The 22,278-nt window shown below is 39.7% G+C and overlaps 1 protein-coding gene across 1 annotated transcript in view; it reads left to right on the forward strand.

Moving 5' to 3' along the window:
- Nucleotides 1-22,278, forward strand: part of LOC105935634 (cytohesin-3) — a 53,231-nt gene that overhangs the window by 7,837 nt on the left and 23,116 nt on the right. Inside the window, exons 2-7 of the mRNA XM_012876150.3 lie at nucleotides 14,758-14,840; nucleotides 16,170-16,234; nucleotides 18,342-18,408; nucleotides 18,596-18,714; nucleotides 21,669-21,749; nucleotides 21,840-21,952. Of these exons, the coding sequence (XP_012731604.1) occupies nucleotides 14,758-14,840; nucleotides 16,170-16,234; nucleotides 18,342-18,408; nucleotides 18,596-18,714; nucleotides 21,669-21,749; nucleotides 21,840-21,952 (528 nt within the window). The remainder of the gene's footprint in view (nucleotides 1-14,757; nucleotides 14,841-16,169; nucleotides 16,235-18,341; nucleotides 18,409-18,595; nucleotides 18,715-21,668; nucleotides 21,750-21,839; nucleotides 21,953-22,278) is intronic.

Raw genomic sequence — 22,278 nt, forward strand, 5'->3', positions numbered from 1 at the left:
TAATAACTGCAGGGAAACATCATGACGGCCAAGAAAAACTGGAGGGCTCATGTTCATGTGTTGACCTGCAGACTTTCAGTAAACATGCTCAACTTCTGTTTGGCTGCAGATCCATTGATCACTGTGGCATAAATAGCCTAGTTAAATTATGCGACTTTGTGAGTGCCTTGATATGACAAGTGTTGTGAATTGGTGCTATATAAATAACATTTATTAAATTGAATTATATATACAGACATATTTTTGGAATTTTTTGACCAACATTAAGAAGTGTTGAAATAACCTAAAAATGTGTTTTAAAAAATAAATAAAATAAAATCAAAAAAGTGAGGTGTGTATTTGGTTTCAGCCCTCTTTACTCTGATACCGATAAATAAAAGTCCTGTACAACCAATAGCCTTGTGACATCACCAAATTTGTAAATGGTGTCCAACTGGATCCATCCATCCATTTTCCAACACAATTATCCCTGCTGGGGTCGAGAGTGGTGCTGGTGCCTATCCCCAGCTGTCAATGGGCGAGAGACCAGTCTATCACAGAGACAAGCAGGACAAACAACCATTCATGCATACACTCACACCTAAGGAGAATTTAGAGTCATGTTTTTGGACTGTGGGAGGAAGCCAGAGCACCTGGAGAGAACCCAGGCATGCGTCTGGACAACATGCAAACTCCATGCAGAAAGACCCAGGGTGGACTCAAACCCAGGACCTTCTTGCTGTAAGGCATCAGTGCTACCCACTGCGTCACTGTGCAGCAGTGCAGCCCTATATAAGTCCGTATAAGTCCAGATGTACCTTGAAAGCACCAGAGAACATTAGATAATAGACAGTTTCATGAAGACCAAGGAACACAACAGAAGGGTCTTGATAAACTTAATGAGAAGTTTAAAGCAGGATTTGGTTACAAAATGTAATCCCAGTGTTTCGCAGAGCTCTGTTAAATCATTATCCCGAAAATAAAACGAGTATGACACAGCTGCTAACCTATCAAGACATGGCCGTCCCACTAAACTGAAAGGACAGTCATCAACGCATATTTACCCAGAGAAGCAGCCAAGGGCCCCTTTGTAACTCTTAATGAGCTGCAGAGATCCTAAGCTCAAGTGAGAGCTTAGGATCATGCTTAGGATCATGCAACCAGTAGTTGTATATGGTAAATGGACTGAAATTAAATAGCGTTTTACAGTATAGCCACATTCACCCAATCACAGTCACCAACATGCACACATTCATAACGCATTAGACAACCTGGGGTTAATCGCTCTGCCCAGAGGTTCATTCTGATTCAAAAACTACTGCTCTACACACAGAGCCATAGTTGCCTCAAATAGTCATGCACTTAGAAAGCCATAAAAAGTCTATTTTGCATTTTGCCTCAAACCATGTAGGATAAACAGCAAACAGGTGGAACAAGGGTGCTCTGCTAAGGTATCACCAAAACCTTTTGGCCTGCACCCTAAACATTATAAAAATACAAAGATGTATGGAGCCAAATTGAGAGTAGTCCTTGAAGAAAAGAAGTGTGTGTGCATACATGGCTTATTTGTCATCTGTGTCTTTGTGTTCCCTTTTGACTGACTGTTGACCTGTCTAGAGTGTCTCCTGCCTCTCACCCAATGACTGCTGGAGATAGGCACTAGGGACTATACCACTCTGCAAGGACAAGTTGTTAGAGACAATCCAACCTGCCTGAGATTGAGCTATTGTGCAAAAAGAATGAGAAAGCTAGCTGACAAGAGAAATAGTTCTGATGGTACTGAAGAGGCCTTCACTAGTTTAGAATAATTTGGAAGTATTTTTGGTTACTTGGTAGAATATAGAAACGTTCAAAAAGGGATAAAGAAATACATGAAGAATTTGCAAAGGACTGTGAAAATGCTGTAACCGGCTGACTGCTAGCCACTACCAATGTTTAATTTGGCATTTTCTTCTCTAGCTGTCCTAACCTAGTAGAGATAGAACAGAAAACAGTTGCCGCTGTAATTTCACAAAAATATGGTTCCGTCAACATCAACTCAGTGACTCAATGACTGACTTTTATTTCTAAAAACAAAAGTGAAATCACAGTGCTATAGAACGGTAACGGTATAATTGAACTGCTACATGTTGCCTTTTACAGATATTACTTTACTACAGATACATTAAACTTTACTACACATTTGTACGTCTCCCATTGTACATAGCAACAGACGTGTGCCATTGATAAACAGCCTGGGAAAGGCTGGAATAACACAGTAAAGATTCTGAAGTGTTTGGCCAAATGCCATTATACACTGACTTTTTTGGATCAGATACAATGTTTTGGGATATGGTTTACTCCAAGGCAAATCAATTCAGCAAAACCCAAAGAAACTGTCACTAATGTATCTGAAACTGCTCCAATTCTGGGAAATCCTCAGAGCTTTTCTCCTGATGTAAATACTGCTCAGAGCCATTTTCAGGGGAACCGTGCTCTCTATTTGTCAGAAGCTGGACAGAAGGACACCGTATTCAACCAGATGAGCAATTATATTTTAAAAGGGTTTATTATGGGCAGGTAGTGGGTAGGAAATGGGATTACAAGCAGACAGATTGATGGGCATGACAAGACAGAGCTCATGATCGATAAGAAGTCCTTAGTCAAAACCGGGAATCAGAAGTGCAGGAAAGTCCAGAACAGGATCTGAGCACATAGTCAGGAAACGGAAACAGGTTCGGTACACGGACAGGCTAACAGGCTAGATGAGATCAGGCAAGCTAGGTGGTCAAGTAGCTGGTCCGGTTCAGTACACAACAGGCAGAGATAACTGACAGTGATCAGGCAAGCTCAGAATGTCCAGGTACAGGCTAGGTCAGGTACACAAGTTAGCAGTTCGAAACAGGCAGGACAATCAGGTAAACACGGATCAGGCTGGCTCAGATATCAGGAGGCAATCGGGTCCATATCAACAGGTCCATTAGAAATGAGAATGCTGGATAAGTCTCACCGAAAGGCTTGTCATGATCTGGCACTGATGACTGGTCTGAAGGCTGGTTATGTAGTGACAGATGCAGGTGGATCAGATGAGTGGTAAAGAGGAATGGGCGGAGCAAAGCAGCTGTGTGAAATGAGTGATCAGACCAGGCATAAGTGCAGAGATCTGAACACTACTGGCATGTTGCAAGAGCTTTTAGCTATAGATTTCACAATATTTAACGATATTTCTTGTTGAAGTGATGGCTAAACAACAAGCACCATTTAATTGTCAACAGGACTTTCTCTGGTTAAATTGCGGTTAAGAATCACCCTCAGTACTTTTAAATAGTTTCTTCTTGAGATCCAAATTGGAGCTTCTGATCTGGTCTCAAAGTAAAAGGCTATTTAGCTGTTTTTGTGATGAATTTGAACGGGATCTGACAATCTCTGTGCACTACCGCCAAACATAATTCTGACAGACTGTAAACGGAAGTAATTTAGTCTGTATTCCCATCTGCCACTTATGATCCACTGACCAAAGTTCATTTCCCCCCTTGGTCTGGACCATTTGTGTAAGTATGAATATACTCAAGCGAACCCTGGTCCAGACACAACAACCAGATCAGACCCACTTTTGGAGGTGATCTTCCAAATGCAATCTGCTTCGGTTTGCTTCTGGTGTGAATGCAAAACGGCCTTGATCCAACCCAAACTACGGGAAACATATGCCTGGTTTGAACTTAACGTGTCGTTGTAAGACATCTTAGTGCTGCTAATGCTACTACAGTGGGTTAAGCAACACAGAGCGCATCATCTTCTTCGGCTTGCAGCAAGCATTCGCTCATGTCGCTCCAAAATTAGAAATATAATGTCATGAAACCTGCATTGAATGAGCTGCTCTTGACATTCAAAAATAGATTGCAGCTGTAAAACCAGCACAGATATGTAAAACAGCAATGCAGTGCAAAGGACCTCCATGTTTGTTTCGCTTTCCAGTTCTCTGCCACATCCTTCCATCTGTCCAATGGGAGCAATGATTGACACTTACATGGCTTTGTTACAACTTAAAGTTCACTTGCAAAATACAAAATGTGAAAGCAAACAACACCAAACCAAAAAATTGCTTCTTCTGGTCTGGACCAAAGGTGTGAACACACCCTTAGATGCAACTTTGAAACATAGATTATAGAAACAGAAAGCTAGGCATAGATATTCTTTTTTTCTGTTTTCAGTTAAAACGTAATTGTTTCTGATTCTACATCAATGTGCTATAACATTTCCTACATACTCTAAAGGCCTATGAGATAAATGGATCTGTTTGGGGATATTTAGCATTTGTCTTAATATTGCTTTTTCAGAATATGATTCTCAGGGCTACCCATTCTTGGAAAGAAATGTAACTGTTTAGAATATTTTCCACTAATAGGTTCCACTTTAACTGGAACCAATTATTATGACACCACAAAATGAAGGTGTGTACAAAAAGCTCGACACCCGTTTTTCAAATCTACGTTCAGATTTTCCAGTGTTTGGAAAATATTGGAAGTTTATTTAAGTATTTTCTAGGATTTTGGATACGTTTTTTAAGAAAAGAAAACATTTGTATTCTCCATCGTCAACACAATAAATAACAAGATCTTTAAAAATTGGTTGCCCACAAACCATCCACCTGTCAATCCGCCCATCTGTCTGTTCATTAACCCTCAATTCCTCTATCAATCCACCAATCCAGCCAATCTTCAATCCCTTCAGCCAAGTGCCAATACGTCTATCCACCCATCATATATTCGTTGATCCATCCATCAATCCCTCGACTTTTCTCTCCATCGATTCACCAATCTATTTCTCCATTGATCTGTCAATACTTGCATCTATGCATTAGTGAATCCATCCACCCATTCATGACACATCTATACTGAAGAAGCCTTCACTACTTTAGAATAAGTTGGGTAATAGAATAAATAAACATCCACATAGACATGGACATAGAAGCACATGAACAATTTGAAAAGCACCATGAAGATGCTGTGACCAGCTAACTGCTACCCACTTAAAATGTTTAATTTGGCATTTTCTTTTAAACTTCCTGTCAGTGCAAAAAGTGGCAAGTCTGGACTACATTTGATCACCTGTAGTAGTTGAACTGGATTATTCTACACTGAACAGCGCCTAAAACATAGTTTGAGGTTCGTTAAACCTTTACTCTGGTTGTGAAAACCCAAAAAGAAGTGTAATTTGGTTTATTTTGCACTATGAACCCCTTTAGAATTAGACAAGTATAAAAACCAAACTATATAAATGGATTTATTAAACACAGACCAGAGTAATCTGCACTAATTACACATTCTTTAAAAAACTATTTATATTCTGTGAAAGGTTCACTCTCGTTTTTAGAAAACAAAACACTGGGTGCCATAGGTTTTTTTATGGCTTAAGTCATGTCTCATCTCATTGTGATAAGCTGGATTTACCTTTGTTCCCCTGGCAGCCGCCCCCACCGATGACGGGTTAATTAGCAGCATCTGTTTGCTGCTCTCCCTCTGATAGCACTTGGGAGCAGCAGGGGTGTAAATACTTATTCTCATGATTGCATTGACAGTGATGTAAACCTAACAAAAACATTAAGTAAACCCATTTTATCTTAGACAAATGAGACTCCTGTTTGATTTACAGCACAGGCGCTATAAGGTGCTAAAATATGCTCTTTACTGCCCCAGCGGTTGACCCAGTGGGTGGGCGGTGGTGTTTAAAGGCTTAAAGGATGATTTGAAAATTATTTAGACTGCCAAGATTATGGGTTATGTGGTCAGCATTAGAAGATTAAACACACAGTACATTATACCACATGTAACAAGGCAATGCACAAACACACAGACAGTGGTGGCTCCATGTGCAAGGATTGAGTCGGGGCTGAAAGAAGAGACTACATATGGAGCTGATTAGAAAAGAGTCTGGAGGGTTCCCTATGTGTCGCCATCTCCATGGTAGTCTGGGTCTGGGTGTGTGTATGAGAGAGAGAGAGAGAGAGAGAGAGAGAGAGAGAGAGAGAGAGAGAGAGAGAGAGAGAGAGAGGTGAGGCATTGTGTCTGTTTGTAAGGCCCCATTTCTGCTCTTGTAAACAGAGCGAAGCTTTGCCTTGAGTTATTACTTAGAGCTGTAAGTAGGAGAAGAAGCTCTTTAAGGGCAAGATGGCGAGCAAAGATAAAAAGGCATGGCAAATTAAATCTGGGAGCAGCGCTGAGAGACAGCAGCAGAGATGCAATGTGTTCCAGTAATCTGCACCTAATGTCAGTGGAAGGAGAATTAAGAGAAGACAGGTTCCGGCTGACCATGAGAACAGGGAGGCGTCCGGGGGTGGGGGGGGGGGGGGCAACATGTTTTTCTTGGCTTCTGCCTGAACAGAAAGGGAAAACACCCAGCATCATCACACCTTAACGGTCTTATGTGTTGGTCGGTGTTCACTCAGGCGTGTAACAAAACATCCAAGTTAGTGGGTGAGATGATACATGACATTAGGTTCACAAGACACAAAGACATCATTTTGGTCCATTCTAGGTTCCTCTCTTTATTGGATATTCCACACCTAAAAGAATAAAGAAAAAAACAATATTTAAATGGTGTGAGAGAGCACAGAGTTAACTTGGATCCTATACAGCCAGTGAGTCTCTCGTCCTGGCTAGAATACCAAAAGAACCAGCATCAATCTCATCCTTTTGTTAGCCAATCAAATCATCAGGTTTAGGTTGCATTGGCTGCCGTCCTATGGTCGGGGAGCTCCTAGACTCACAAAATCAAATGATGCCGTAGGGCAGATGCCGAGCAGATGTGTGATATAAAGAGGATATAATGTATAGACCACCTCCTATGCAACAGAACTACACAAATACAGGCACAGCAGGAGGCCCTTTCAAAGACTGCAGATTAACCAGCAATTTAGTGTGGGGGCGCCTCCTCTCCCCCAAGCTCCAGATTCTACATGTGACCCCACAGTTAGTTAACAAGTAAAGGTCATATTAACCCCCCAAATCTCTTCAGTCACGCAAAGGCTTAGTGTTTTATTCTGATGTATTACTGAACAATCTGCAACACATGCATACTGTTGGCTGAAACCTAATTTGTTTACATGCAGGAAGTAAAGATGGTAGAGCTGATCGAGATAACATATCGGTTCAGGGCTACATATTTGCTGCTATTTGAATGTAAAAACCAAAACCTGTTTTTGTGTATGTTGTTTGAGCATTTTTCTGCAATTTGAAAGAGCAAATGGTGTATTGATAAGGCCGATTTGATTATTTAGGCTGTGAATTTTCCCAATGGAAAGTGCTGACTTTTTTGCAGTAACAAAAACATCTTTCAGTGTGGAAGTTGTTACTTTGGACAGAAGACTCTTATCAGTGAGGTGTTTAAAGATGAAGACAAAGGACGAACAAAATGTGTGCATTGTTTCCTTTCAATGTGTTTAAATCTACATACGAGATTACAAATTATTGAATCTCCCACTATTAAGGTAGTGCATCCACTAACTGTATACCGTATTCTTCGGATCATAAGCCGCACCGGACTATAAGGCACACTAAATATTCTTCCCAAGTGTGTAACATCACTCCACCCCTCCATGCCCACCGCTCTCTAGCCGTCTCTGTCGGTAGGACGGAGTAGTTGGACTACACTGCTCTGTTTCTAACATTAGAAATAAACATAAATTTTATATTGAATTAACTTACCAGGTTTATTGTTGCTAGCGCATACTCCGGACGCAGGCTGCCTAAAGGCTCTCACATAATCGGGCATAATGTGTGCTTACTGTGAGCTTGGTGGACTCCGCGCCGACTCTCCACCCTGACTCTCGGCGGATGTTTTACCCTTCATAGTCCAGCGTACTGTTGCCTACATTTCTTGTGGTAAATTCCTACAATTCCCACACTTTTTGCCAGTGGAACGAAGCGGCGTAATGGATGGTAAAATGTGTGATTAGCTAGCTGAGCTCCTAGAGCCATTTCTTTTCCAGCAGGCTCCCACCTGTCAGGGAGAACAGAGCAACTGCCTGCTTGGAGCAGCTCAGTGTGTCTAGCTTGGTGTCACATATAAAACAGTTTGATGTAAAGACTTCTTGCTGCCGAGAAGTTTATAATGTGACACATACCTGTATGCGCGGAGTCCATGCAGAGTCCACCTTCAGTACACCTCTAGTACGCGCGGACCTCCGCGGAGAGAACTATGCCTGAGTATGTGGAGGGCCTTTGCATGAATGTACTTCTAGTTTTTCCATTACGGTCAGGCAGTCTTGTAGACAGCTCAGGGGTCCAATCAGGTAGTGACACAGGTAGTGTACCGTAATGCTCTGAATATCCATTGAGCGGAGCAGCTTCGTTGCTTACTAAAGTCATACTTACACATTTTAACAGAATTTTGAGCACATTTTACCGAATAAAATCGATCAGTAAGCACAACGGTAATCATATATAAGGTGCACCATCAATTTTTGAGGAGATTTAAGTATTTTGAGTGTGCCTTATAGTCTGAAAAATACGGTAGGTAATAGACAGAAGCTGGAGTTGACATATGCAATACTAACAGCGCTTTTCATGGCAATAACTAGTATTAGATACTAAAGACAGCTTAGTGTAACTCTTTAATCACTCTCTTCATTTTCTTCATTTTCTTCATTAATGCAGAGGCTTTCTGTTTTAAGTTGCTACAAAGCCAATATGTCTACTCTTTTTCTTTATTTGTTCAATACCCTAATGGTTTGTCATAAATACAGTCAGTCCCTACAGACAGCTACAGTGTACTATGCGCTGCTAATCAGACTTTCTCTTCATTTTACCCAGCGTCACTGAAGTAAAGTAGGTTAAAGTCAAGCAGCGGCCATGCAGTCAGAACATCTGTGTATATACGTTGAACTTCTGCTTCGACGGACTCATTGGGCTTAAAGAGCGTCAGGGAGGGTGAGTGTGCGTGGGATTAGTGCCAGCTGGCTGTGGTGTCTTTGAGCTCATGTGCGGTCCCGCCACATGTCCGTCTGTCTGTGCAAATGACCCGCGCAGGTCTCAGAGGGATTTGGGACAGTGGGCCTCAGATTAGTATCTGGATCCAGAGGAAGTTTCCTCGTCTTTCCCGCTTCCATGCACGTGACACGGTATGCTGCAGGGCCAAGCTGGGTAACGGGTTACCTGTTTGTCTTTTTAAAGCTCATCCACTTTTAAAGTCATTACAGAGGGTAAAGTTGTTAGTTTAAAGCCAGTGATTCTGGATAATTCGTCTCTGAGCCAGTGTGACTGGGTCTGCTGCCAGCGTTAAGTGAGCGTGGGATTTTCACTCAGTGCTGGTTTTAGTCAAATCCTTGAATCAGTTTTCCATAGGTTGGCAATGACTTTTTTCTGTATCTGGACCTCAATAAATGACCTAAATATAGATTGCCATGTAACCAGGCTGAGCTATGAGTTGTTTAAAGTGACTGGAGCAGGCTTGTGGTATTTTCTGCGCTGGTTGAGACACCACTAATGCCTCTGGTTCCAGTGGGTGGTCAGCACCAGTTGTTAGTTTTGGGTGGGAAGAGCAGCAGGGGATTAGGTCTTAAAAGTCGATTTTGAGGGATTTTGTTTTTAGGGGGAAATTACTGGAGGCTCTTGTTCTTGGGGAACTCACCATGACGTTTAAAACCCTCAGTAGCCGCTGTGAATTTCTCAGAGCCCACTTTGGAATCCCTCTAAAGTCTGTTTTTTTTTTTTTTTCTATTGCTCACATCTCACATGATTTTGTTGATTATTCAAGTGTGGCTGTATTGCCTTGAACTAATCGAATGGTAGCAACTACCTGGTTGTCGGTGACTTGTTTCCTGAGTTAGTCATAGAGACTCAGTGGGAGGAAGTGTCTCAATTATTTAATTGGTGGCCCACCACAGTAGAAGAAAAACACTCGTTAACAGAAGCATTAGTCGGCCTGTTTTGTAATTAACTTTGAGAAACGGGAAATCCAGACCATCAGGATATAGAAACAATTTGACATGAAAAATCTTGTTATCGTTGAAATTGCAATAAATCAAGGTTGAAGTTGTTTATAAGACAGCTGGGTGTACAGAGAGATTGGTCGGTGACTGGAATCTGTTTGCAGTTTATTCAGAATGTGTGAGAGAGCCAAACCTTCAGCAAATAACAGGAAGGCTGAACAGAGCTTCCATCTCTTCTCTCTCATGAATCATGCCTGATTTGAACATTTTTGCACCGTTTTTGGAAATCTTACAGGTAAAGTAAATACCTACAATGTCTTGAAACAACTGTTTTAGTACCTCTAACTGCGCTAATAATTAATCTAGTATGCAACTCTGTAATTCATCACACGGCGGCAAATAATTAGAGGTTATTCAGGGCAGGACAGCTAGTTAATAAATATTTAGAACACCTATAATAAAGAAACACATCCTGTGTTTCTTTATTATAGCTTTTGACATTGCTTACATCTCACATGATTTTGGACTCTGGCATTAAATTGACCACAGGTTTCTGGTAGATTTCTCCTCTACAATAAACTTTAGGCTACAGTTGAAAACTAAGGAGTTATGCACTGCTGGAATATGTTAGCTCTGAACTACAAATCTGTGACAAATCTAATCAACTAAATCTATTCACCGCTGCAAATAATGGGAACTGAGTTACAGCTGCAAGCAGTTTTTTTAATTTATTTTTGTATCATTTTCATCATTCAGAACTAACATCGTTGCCTACATGGATAATTTGATAAATACTTTTTCTGTGTATATTGCATTTTTAGTATGCAGGTTTTCTGACTTTTCATTGAAAGAAATAAAATGTTGAAGCATGGGGAACTGTGGATAATAACCATGGTTAAAAGAAAGTACGCTTTTTTCCCCCAACACATACAGGACTCTGACATTGCTGAGTCAGCAATGAATCCTTTGTATACCAAAATATTATGGAGTTGATTGTGAGGCCATCTGTCTGACAACTGAAGAGATTATAGCAAACCTCAATGAATTAAAGCAAAGTTGTTAAGAAAAAAGGGCAAAACAAATTTCCTCCACAATAATGTGAAAACCAGTCCTTCAAAAACAGCTGAATGTCGTTGTCCATATCATTGAATCATGGGGGTGTACTTAGTTATTCACACTTTTGGCTTCTGTTTTTCTAAATAAAAAATGTATGTAACATATATACAGCAGGATAGGTTTAATAAAGATCTTCCTTTTTTGTTTTACTTGTAAGCCGTGAAATCCAACCAAGTTAGCTGCTATTAGCCTAATTAGCCGTGTTTCAATGCTGTAGGACAAACTAACTAAAGTTTCTTTTTATTTTTAATGTTAGTACAGTGGGCTAAAAGTTTAGAACTCAGTCTATCATTACAACATCAAAGAATTGGGTAAAACAGCCTTGAAACTTTTTGAAAGCTCTAATTGGCTTTAAAGCCCGGCTGACCGCTCAGAGTTATGTTACATAAGAGCAGAGGAAGCCGGGGGTCCGCAGCGCTAATTAACATCTTTGTTTTTATGCTGTCAACCATTCTTCACTCATATGCCCTGTTGCTGTCTGTCAATACACGCTCCATGGAGGAAATTCCACAGCATCCTCTCCTGTGTACCTGCTGCTCATCATCACTATACAACAGGCTGAGGAAGACCCTTCAGTGTTATTTGTTCTAACATGTAACGATACTTGGCGGCCCCTCGGTGCACCTTCTAGGCTGAAAGCTTCTTCCTCTTGAGCCGAGTGACCCGGTTTTATTTTAATTAGTGGAGATTCCTGCAAGATTAGGATTTACAAGCCAACGGGGGTTAATTCATTTTTTGAATGTGCATTTTACTCATTTCTTCTCACCACTACTCAGACTGCACTATGCAGACTTAAAAACACCCATCAAGTCCAGCAAGGCAGTTTGTACGTATTTTTGCAGGAGGTTGTAGTTTTTCTTATTTTTTTTTAGCCACAAACACAACAGCTGTGGAAACGAAATAAAGAGAACAGATATAGAACAGTTTTCTTCTCAAAAATAATTATTTTAGATAGTATAGAAATCTTAAACATCTTTTTTTTGTTTGTTTTTAAAGCTTTAAGTGATGCTGCGTTGTAATATAAAAGTTAAAAATTTATCAGATTTAGGGGTGGGCTGAATGGACTTTTTTTTTTTTTTTTGGACTTTAATGAATGGACTTTAAATTTTGTCACAATATATATTTTGCGGTGATGTTGTGATAACCATAAAAGTGATGATAACAGATTAATAACAGGATAAGCCCAAATACTGTCCTTAAAAAAGATTTAAAAATGTAATGTATATTAAAACAAAATACAAAACATGATTCATCAGGACTCTAGTTACATAAAGAAGTGTAATTGTATTGCCAGACTGCACACAGTAACTGCTTTTAATTATAATTTTTTATTTATTAATATTTGTTGATGCTCTCAATAAACCCCCAGTGGAAGAAATAGTTAAAAATAGCAATCCTGGCAGTGTTTGGTTTTTTAAGACACCACTAGTTGGATTTAATCGTTGTCAAGATAAATCCAAATTCTTAATATGATGAGAAATTTTTCACGATAATGATAAGATGATACGATAAAGGCCCAGCCATAAGCAAGTTATACATTTTTTTTTACGTATAATCTATACAAAGATACTGTTTTTAGATTAGAATTATATCCTAATAAGAAAGAAGCACGTTTGTGGGATCACATTCTATGCTTTTCACTTAAAAGACAAAAAAATGTCTCTGTTTCTAATCATACATTGTCTTTAGCTTGTTCAGAACTGAAATTCGATTCAAAAATACTTTATTAACCCCAATGAAATAAATGCTGTAGAATGCTGCTGCTCATCTTCTCACTGGTAAACCAACATGTCTCACTGACCTTCTGCAGTTGCGCACTCCAGCCACGGCGCTTAGGTCGTCAAATCTGCTACTACTGGAAGTCCCAAGACAAGGATGAATACCAGAGGTGACCGAGCCTTTGGGCTGGCCCTGGGTTCTACTGGAACAGGCCTACCCGGGCCCATTAGGCCCATCTTCTTTAAAGACCTGCTTTATCTCCTTGGATTTTAATTCATGTTGAGCTGGACTCATTCTCTGTTCATTTATTTCACTGTATTTCCATTATCTATTCATTTCAGTATGCACATTGTTATTATTATGCAAATAGGCATAATTTCTTTATATATATTTATTTAGTATCTGTTCATCAGTTCATCTAAACTTAGTTTTTATAATTGTTCTGTATAAATAAAGTTTGAATTGAATTAAGTATGGCAGAATTCAGGCTCTATGCTCACTCCCAACCGCACCTCCCACACCACCTCCCTCTTTTCATGTGGCTCACCTGCAAGCTCCAAGCAGGCCACCATTCCTCAGTGAGCCTCACTTAAGTTGTGCAAAACAGACAGATCTTATCACAGAATAGTTTATTTTTAATTGTGTTTATTTACCTCTGCACATGAAACCTCTGTTGCAATCATAAGATTTGTATTCCTTATGTACTCTATAAAACCCGCACCATAGCAGGCAGTTTTTTTTTTCTGCTCCTGTGCTAATAGTACCTGTAGCTGTCAGTCGATGGCATCTTTTTTTTTCACATTCTGCAGAATGCAAACGTCAGTGGTTTTCTAAAAGTTGCATACGTTTTCCTTTTGGACGTCATTTTAATTGAATATGCATAAATATGGGTTATCCGCTGTGCCTCATATATGCAAGAGTACCATTCTGCAGCGGCGGGGCACCGCCATTTTTACAATCTACGCCGGATGAACACAATGGAGGTCAAAGGAAATCACCGCAAGTCGCTCCCAAAATCGGACGGAAGTCCAACAGGAAGTCCAACAGGAAGTTAATGAAGTCAAATTACATCCACTGACCTTAGGTTTAGGCTTCCCTACCCTTCTCTCCGTCTCTGCCTAATATACGAAGAAGAAGAAATACCCAAAACGTCCCCGCATAGATTGTAAAAATGGCGGTGCCCTGCGACTGCATTTGTGGGCCAACTGGGTCACATAGAGAGACCCTATTTGCTTAATGGAGCTATTTTAGGAGCACGTCTACCTTTTGTGACTATTTTCAAAATTTGAAGGGCATGCAAACTCACGTTTGCAAGCATTTAACACCTGTAAATACAGCAGCAATATGAATTTGCCTATTTGTGCTTGAAGAATGCTTGGGGGGAAATGACGAGAGCAAAATCTACTGAGGCAAATCAAACAGGTTAAGATAAGAAAGGGATGAAAGTATGTAAAAACGAAACGGACACAAAGTAAATCCATCCTCTCCACTTGCCTGTTTTTGCTCTGAGCTATAAAACACTCAGGGTGTGGGGATCAGGGTAGTAGTAGGCTGTGTTAAATTGTCAAATTCACATTTAATGAAAGAAAAGATAATCTGGATTAGTTTTATTAATAGCCTTTTCCCCTGGGCTAAATGGAGAAGGAGGGAGGGACATAGCAAAATGCTTTTCAACTGGAATAATTAAGACTCTTCAGCCGCTCTCATTCTGCAGTTAATTAAGATGAACTTCCAGGGTCTTGATATGTGCTGTTCCAGCTGAATGAGGTAGAACAGCTGCAGCTTTTCACTTTACTGCTCCACAGAGCGGAGTCCTCATGCTGATTTTCCAGCTCTTCTGGCACATTTTGCTACTTGACCGGACTTAGGGATCACTTTTTCCCCTGTTTCTCATTGAACTTGGCAAGTGTCATTCGTTTTTACTTATTGTTGTGACATCGTGAGATATGGCAAGCACTGAATAGAAAGACGTGGCGGCTGTTCAGAAATGAAAGTTAAAGCTTGATGCGTTTTTTTTTTTCCATCATGTCTTTCAGTCCCCGAGGATCTGTCCCTGGAGGAGAGGGATGAGCTGTCGAACATCCGACGGAGGAAGAGGGAGCTGCTCGATGACATTGAGGTACGTGTTTGCAGTCCTGATCGTACAGTAAGGACTCCAATGAGCCACCGTCTGATCAATATCTGCCGACACGTCTATTGATTGTTTCTTACTGGGGCTGGAAAAATCTAAATTTGAAAAAGCTAAGACCTGAGTTTGAAAAAGCACAAAGAGAAAGATGAGGCACTTTCTTTATTATCTCTATATAGATTTTGTTTGGACTTTCATAGTTTAAAATTTAGAAGAACAAATTAAATTCAGTGCAAATATTTGTGCACATTCCCGTGTGACAGATATTGCAGGAATCTGAGATGTTGCTTCTGTTACAATCTGTTCCCTGTTTCATCCACAGTGATCCAAAGTTCAAAAAGCTATTTCTGCTTTTGATAATTATGTTTATGTGATCTACCAGACATTAATTGTCAGTGTTCACAAAACCTAACCTCTGTTATTGCATCTTCCATAATGCAGACTAATAACTGCTCTTTCTTGGGATGTTCAACCTTTAGGATGTTGCCCCCTTTCATTTTCTCTCCTATGTAAAATATTAAATATTTTTAATATTTTTAATATTTTCAAATCCTTTGTATACCAAATTAACCCTGAACATATATATATATATATATATATATATACATATATATATATATATATATATATATATATATATATATATATATATATATTATATATATAATATATATTATTATATAATAACATATATTATTATATAATATTATTAGTAGTAGTAATAACAATAATAATAATAATTGATATTTATTATCACTGCTCTTTGCATGGTTGATATTTTTCAGGAATACAAAAAAAGCTATTTGAAATTACATAAATAGTCAGTATTTGTATTTGCAGACTTAATTGTCTATTTCCATCCATGCAGTCCCATATTTAATATATGTGCCATAGAGTCATTGTCAAGTTCGTATTTACACTGTAGCAGCTGGCTTTAAAAAAACTTAAATGTGTGGTTACCCTGTTCACTCCTGTATACTGGAGTTCTCAAACTTTTTGCAACGCACTGTTTACACCGGTGGAATAAAGTATTTTATTTTGGGAATTAAATGTACCTGTTTTATTCTCAGTGCTTACCTAGTCAAATGTCCTACATGTCAACAGTATCAGTTGCCCTGTGTCTCTGCTGCAGCTCCGTGGGTCTATTTGCATGCTGTGAATAATGCAAATAGTCCAACTGTGGATCTTTGCACAGCCAGTTCACACCTTAGAACTGATGTACTGATGTCCAACCCTGCGACTTCATTCTTATTTACCACTTCCTTTTTTTGATACAAAGAAAGAAAACAGCTGGATGATGATTTGCTTTCCTTCTCTCAGAGGTTGAAATTTGAGATCGCAGAGGTCATGACAGAGATCGAACAGCTGACCTGTGTCGGGGAAAGGTAGGCAGAATGCTGTGTTCATGGTTGTGTTGCTTTGCTTTAGCATATCAACTTGTATTTGTAATTACTTTTGTATATGTTTTTTTTTTCTTATTGATAGGCCTACTCTTTGTTTTAAATGTTCTTATCCAAACAATTCTGCTAGAAGTGGTGGAACTTAAAGCAACAGGCAGCAGGATTTCTGGTTTCATTCAGATGTTTTCTAGTATAAAAATCCCAGTACAAAATGAGATTCTATTATATAATTGTAGCAATTCAGTTGAAATTTCTGTCAACAGAATAAATTTAAAGGAAATCACCTTTACAGAGTAAAGATGGTCTGAAGTGTTTTAGTTCGCCACAGTAACTCTTTGTTGTGAAATGGTTCTATATATATATATATATATATATATATATATATATATATATATATATATATATATATATATATATTTACACATTTGGTCTCCGTATAACTAAGCTTCAGTGTATTTTATTGGAATTTTATGTGATAGACATACACACAGAAGCTCATAATCATTGAGTCGAATGGTTTAAGTTTCTTGGCAAATTAAAAGCCTGCTTTACTCTGCCACCTCTAGATAGAATGTATTGCTATCATCTGCCTTAAGATGATGCCTAATGGGTGTCCTCCGATGGTGCAGGGGTAGTGAGCATGACCCATGTACGGAGGCCTTCAGTCCTCAGCGCGGTTGACCCGGGTTCAATTGTGGCCTGAGGTCCTTTGGCTGCATGTCTTCCCCCCCTCTCTCAAACCCCGTTTCCTGTCAGCCTACTTTGTAAAAATGAGGCACTAGTGCCACAAAAACCCAGAAAAGATATATATAAATTAAAATAAAATTTAAAAAGTTGCCCAATTAGTAAATAGAGTCCACATGGGTAAAACACAGTCTCAGTATAAATGCAGCAGTTCTGTTTCTGCCCTCAGAGGTATCTTAGAGAAGGTTGGAGAACCGGGGTCACGAAGACCAAAGCAAGATTAGGTTCTAAAACAATGTTCCACCTTTTGCACATCTCATGGAGAAATGGTTCAACTTATCGGACAAAAATAAAATAAAAATACGGCAAAACTACTTAGATATGGGGGACATATCAGGTTAAATGTACTTAATTAGCCCTTAAATACATTTTGTTGTGCACTTGGAGTCTCTAGGATGGCATAAAATTTGAATGTAGTCTGTCCAGGAGCTGCATAGATATTTTTATAATCTGGTTGGCTCATATTTTTCAAGCCTTTCTGTTTTCTCTATTCTCTATCATGATTTTTGAATAATGGCGTCCCTGTATTTGTTGCAGAGCTGCTGAACAAGGTCATGGACCAGTACCAGTCTCCCATTTTTACTTCTCTGAGCGATTTTGTAGTCCAAACTGAAGGAAATCCTGTTGGGACTGTGGTGGAAGTTCACCTTCCAGCAGGACAATGACCCTGAATTTAGATTCAGAGCTACAATCCAATGGTTTAGATAGATTCAAAATGTTGATCTTTTATAATCGTCCAATTAAAGACCAGAAATAAAACCCATGGAGAATCTGTGGGAAGACATAAAAAATGTATGTTTCCATAGTCTCTCCATCTAATAGCACTGAGCTTTAGCTATTTTGCAGGGAAGAATTAGAAAAGACTTGCAGATGTGATTACATCAAGAGGTGGTTCTGCAAATTATTGACTCAGGGGGACGGATACAAATACAGGCTATACATTTCAGGTTTTTATTCTAAAACAATTTGAAAATGATATATAACATTTATTTACTTTTTAAATAAAACTGATTCTAAGGCTGCTTTTACTTCTTAAAGTTATAGAAAACCTGATGTATTTGAACAAGAATTCAGAGTCATATCTTGTGTTAGCTTTGCATAGATTAATTGTTATAGCTGTTGTTGTTGGGTTTGGCAGCTAAGTTCTAAACCATCATTACTTGTTTCTGATTGATTATAATTCAAAATGAGTATGATCTTTATTATATCCCCCCTTTGCTAGATGTTTGTCCATTTGTATTTAAGTATAATTATTCGTGAAAATATATTTTTTTTAATTTTATGTCCACGTCTACCTTGAAAAACACCTGTTTAGTTTAAATGAAGCACGTCTGTGTTTGTGTTCCAGCAAAACATCCCAGAGGAACAAGCAGATTGCTATGGGCAGGAAGAAATTTAACATGGATCCCAAAAAGGTATGCTGCTCTGTTTCATCCTGAAGCTTTCATCCAAACCTGCAGTGTCTGCACAGCCTTTAGCTGAACCACTCTCCAGAGCAGCAGAACACAGTGATCCAGACTCAGCAGTGAAATCTGTCATTTTCCATCACTCACACGGGACTGATGATGAACAGCCGTCCTGTTTTCCTCCCTTCTCCTGCAGGGGATCCAGTTCCTACTGGAGAATGACCTCCTCCAGAACACTCCAGAAGACATCGCCCAGTTCCTCTACAAAGGGGAGGGGCTCAACAAGACCGTCATCGGGGACTACTTGGGCGAGCGGTGAGGGAGGGAATCCTCTTTTCATTAGATTAATACCCACCTATGTGATTAAAGAAGATCATTTACTGTATTGACTTATTAAGAACATGACTAAGACCCCTTAGAAATTAAGTTCTAAGACAGTGTGGGTGTCTTGTTGTATGAAGTCAACCCATGTGGACTTAAAGCCGGTAAGAAAAACAACCATCTAGCTCCTCACACCTCAGGCCAGGCTGAAAAAAACAAGAATGAAACAGTCTGTAAAGTTTATCAGGCTTGAGGCCTTATGAAGTAAAGTTAATACAGTTAAACATACCCAGCAGCTGTGACCAGGCAGGCTGTTTGGAAAGGGGAGGGGCTAATTTGCATGTGCATATGTCAGAGTGATGCATTTTAAATGAGTCCCAGGTGCAGTGTGACATCTAAGCCATTTAAAAGCATGAATGGATTATTTTCAAAAACTAAATCTTGGTACGAAATGGAAACGTGAATATTTGAAAGATGTGTGACTGAGCTCTCATATTTTATCAAATAGAATTACAATACATCCATTTAAAAATTTTAACTTTTCTCTTTGTTTTAAAATGATAGTAAACCCTATTTATGACTACTTACTTACATACATAGTGTGACCCCAACCTCTTCTCCTAATTCAAATCATAAAATGGAATAGAAATATCTTTCATTGTCTCTCAGTGGGAAAATTCAGGTGTTCCAGCGGCAAAGGGGCAGGCAAATGGAAGCATGCAAATACACACAAAGGCAAAAAAAATAAAAGCAAAAAAATAACAATAAATGACTATACAATAATGGAAAATTACAACATAAGAAAGATAATACTCTCCAGTTATTAAACATAGCATACGCAGATTTATAGAAATGTGTGACTAGGTTGGGAGTTATAAAACTGTATGGAACTTGCATGCGTATCTGTAGATAAAAAACAACAAGACTACGAGAAATGAAAAAACTGTAAAAGCAGCAGAGATGTAAGCACTGAATTTGGTGGAAGCCTAACAGCTTCTGGGAGAAAGGATCTACGATAACGCTCCTTCGTGCACCTGGGATGCAGCAATCGGTCACTGAATGGAGAGACCGTCCAGCAGTGATGTTGGGCAGTGTCTCCCACTACCTGCACTGGGACGAGGGAGCATATTGGTCCTACCAAATGTGCTGTGTAGAATGGACATCCAAATCAGAACTGGTCTCTCTAAAAAGTTTATCTAACCACTAACCTAACCCTTGCTCCAACGAACTACACCATAGAAGATTTTTCAGGGTTTTTTTTTCCAGAGAAACTGAAAATTCTTTCTTTTTTTCAGTCTGGCCTGAGGTGTGAGGAGCTAGATGGTTCTTTTTCTTACTGACTTTAAGTCCACATGGGTTAACTTCATACAACAAGACACCCACTCTGTCTTAGAGCTTAATTTCTAAGGGGTCTTAGTTATGTTCTAGAGTCCAAAAGGTCCCTGCAGTCCAAAATATGTCAGTGTCCTCAGCAGCTATCTGAGGGTCCGCTCTGACCCTTCCTGTAAAAAGCATCAGTGTTGTGACTCAAGTCCAGTTTACCCAACTACGTGTATGGGTCCACTATCTCAATGTCAGTTTCCAATGTTAATGACCCATTATGACAAGAAGGCTAGGAAAGTATTTTAAATGCTGTTATTCCATCTTTTTGTATTATAGTTCTTACAGAGAAATTGTCTGAAGCTTGTGGCTGATTAAAGCTTTGTGAGACTGCATGTTGGATATGAACCTCAATACCCGTAATCACTGCATCTCTGTTTAGTACATTTATTTACCAGGGGTGCCAATAATTGTGAGGGTGGCTGTTAAGACTACAGAAGCTTGCTTGTTTTTCTGATTTTTTCCAAACAAATCTCCTTAAACCAAGAATCTATAGCATATAAAATATAGATAGTAATCTTTTCAGGTGTGCATTTGCAGTTCTTGCTTGGGTTGTTTGACAAAAGCGAGTATTCTGTTAGATCCCACTGCTTCAGTTGTCTGGGCACAACTACTGCTTGTGCATCAGTTTGTGCAGCTGCAGTCAGTTTTACTGAAGGCTTTATTCACTCAGAGTCATCAAAGAGGCCACCTACCCACTGAATCCACACCAAACACAAGCTGAGGGTCGGCACTCCGTAATTATCACTAATTAAACTAATACAAGAAGCAGGAGCCTATCATTACATGCTGAACAGAGGCGGAGATGAAGACAGGGACACAGGGGGATGTGCAAATGAGCGTTACTCTTTACAGTACGCTTACTTTTGTCATCCTCTGCCATGCATGAGTACTTTACTTTCAGCTATCTTCACTGAACTTTCTTTGCAATAAAGGCGTCTGGAAATCCGCTTCTACCCTCAGAGGACAGCCGTCTTTAGGTGCGACTGAGACAGAGCAATAACGGGTCCAACAACCCGGCAATAAGCAGAAACTCCCCACTCTTCCACCAAATAAATCACTGACTGTTATTGTAACGTGAGATTGTTGTTGTCCTCAGATGCATATCGCTGCGTAACACACAAACATGTCTGTCAGAAGGGTCTTGATTTGGTTTGAAGACACACAGGCTCAGGATCATGAGGTCCGTTTACGATAAATACGTTCGGCGAGCAGATAAACCTTCCCTCTGACAACCCTCAACTGCCTAAACAAACTTCTGACAAAGGAAGAAAACTGAGCTTGTTGCATGTTTTTTTTCCATCTACATCAAATGTTCCGCACCCACCCGCCTCCTACAACTGAGCCCGCTGCTTCAATTGTTTCCAGACGAACAGAACCTCTGACACAACAGGGTACAAATACGACAGGAATGCAGAGAACAAAATTGCTGATTTTCCACCCGGTCTCCTGCATTCACATCGTTCCTGTACCTCCTAGTTGAATCTTCTCATGTGGAGAGTAATTAACAACATCAATCTGACATCAATTAACTGACATCAATCTGTAAACTTTCTTTTCTGAACCAGGGACGACTTTAACATCAAGGTGCTTCAGGCTTTCGTGGAGCTGCACGAGTTTGCAGACCTGAACCTCGTCCAAGCGCTGCGGTGAGGAGAGTTACTGCCTCTCGTATTTGGAGAGAAGAAAAGGTGTAATATCTAAGGCGTGCGCGTCCTCTCACTTTCTCTCCGTTTTAGGCAGTTCCTCTGGAGTTTCCGCCTGCCAGGTGAAGCCCAGAAGATCGACCGTATGATGGAGGCGTTTGCCTCGCGCTACTGCCAGTGCAACCCTGGAGTCTTCCAGTCGACAGGTCAGATGAGCCGCTGGTTACTGTGGAACAGACCAAAGATTCCTGAATGTTTCTCTCAGGTGGTCCATCACAAAGCTGTCAGATGAGCTCCTGTACCCCTTCTATCACCATCGTGTGTTTTTTCCACATGACAAGTGTTAAGGTGGAGGGACATATTGGGATTGGGGGGAGGGGGTTGCAAGACTGAGAAACAACCAGAAACGAAGGGCATGAGTATAACTGGGTTTTTAGCCTTTGCATCTTTTTATCTGTTAGTTGAACAGAATATACATTGGCTAATCATGTGTTTGATTTGGATTTTATGATAAAGATTCTTTAACTTAAAA

Source organism: Fundulus heteroclitus, chromosome 10 (assembly GCF_011125445.2).
Source record: "Fundulus heteroclitus isolate FHET01 chromosome 10, MU-UCD_Fhet_4.1, whole genome shotgun sequence".
Classification (NCBI taxonomy): domain Eukaryota; kingdom Metazoa; phylum Chordata; class Actinopteri; order Cyprinodontiformes; family Fundulidae; genus Fundulus; species Fundulus heteroclitus.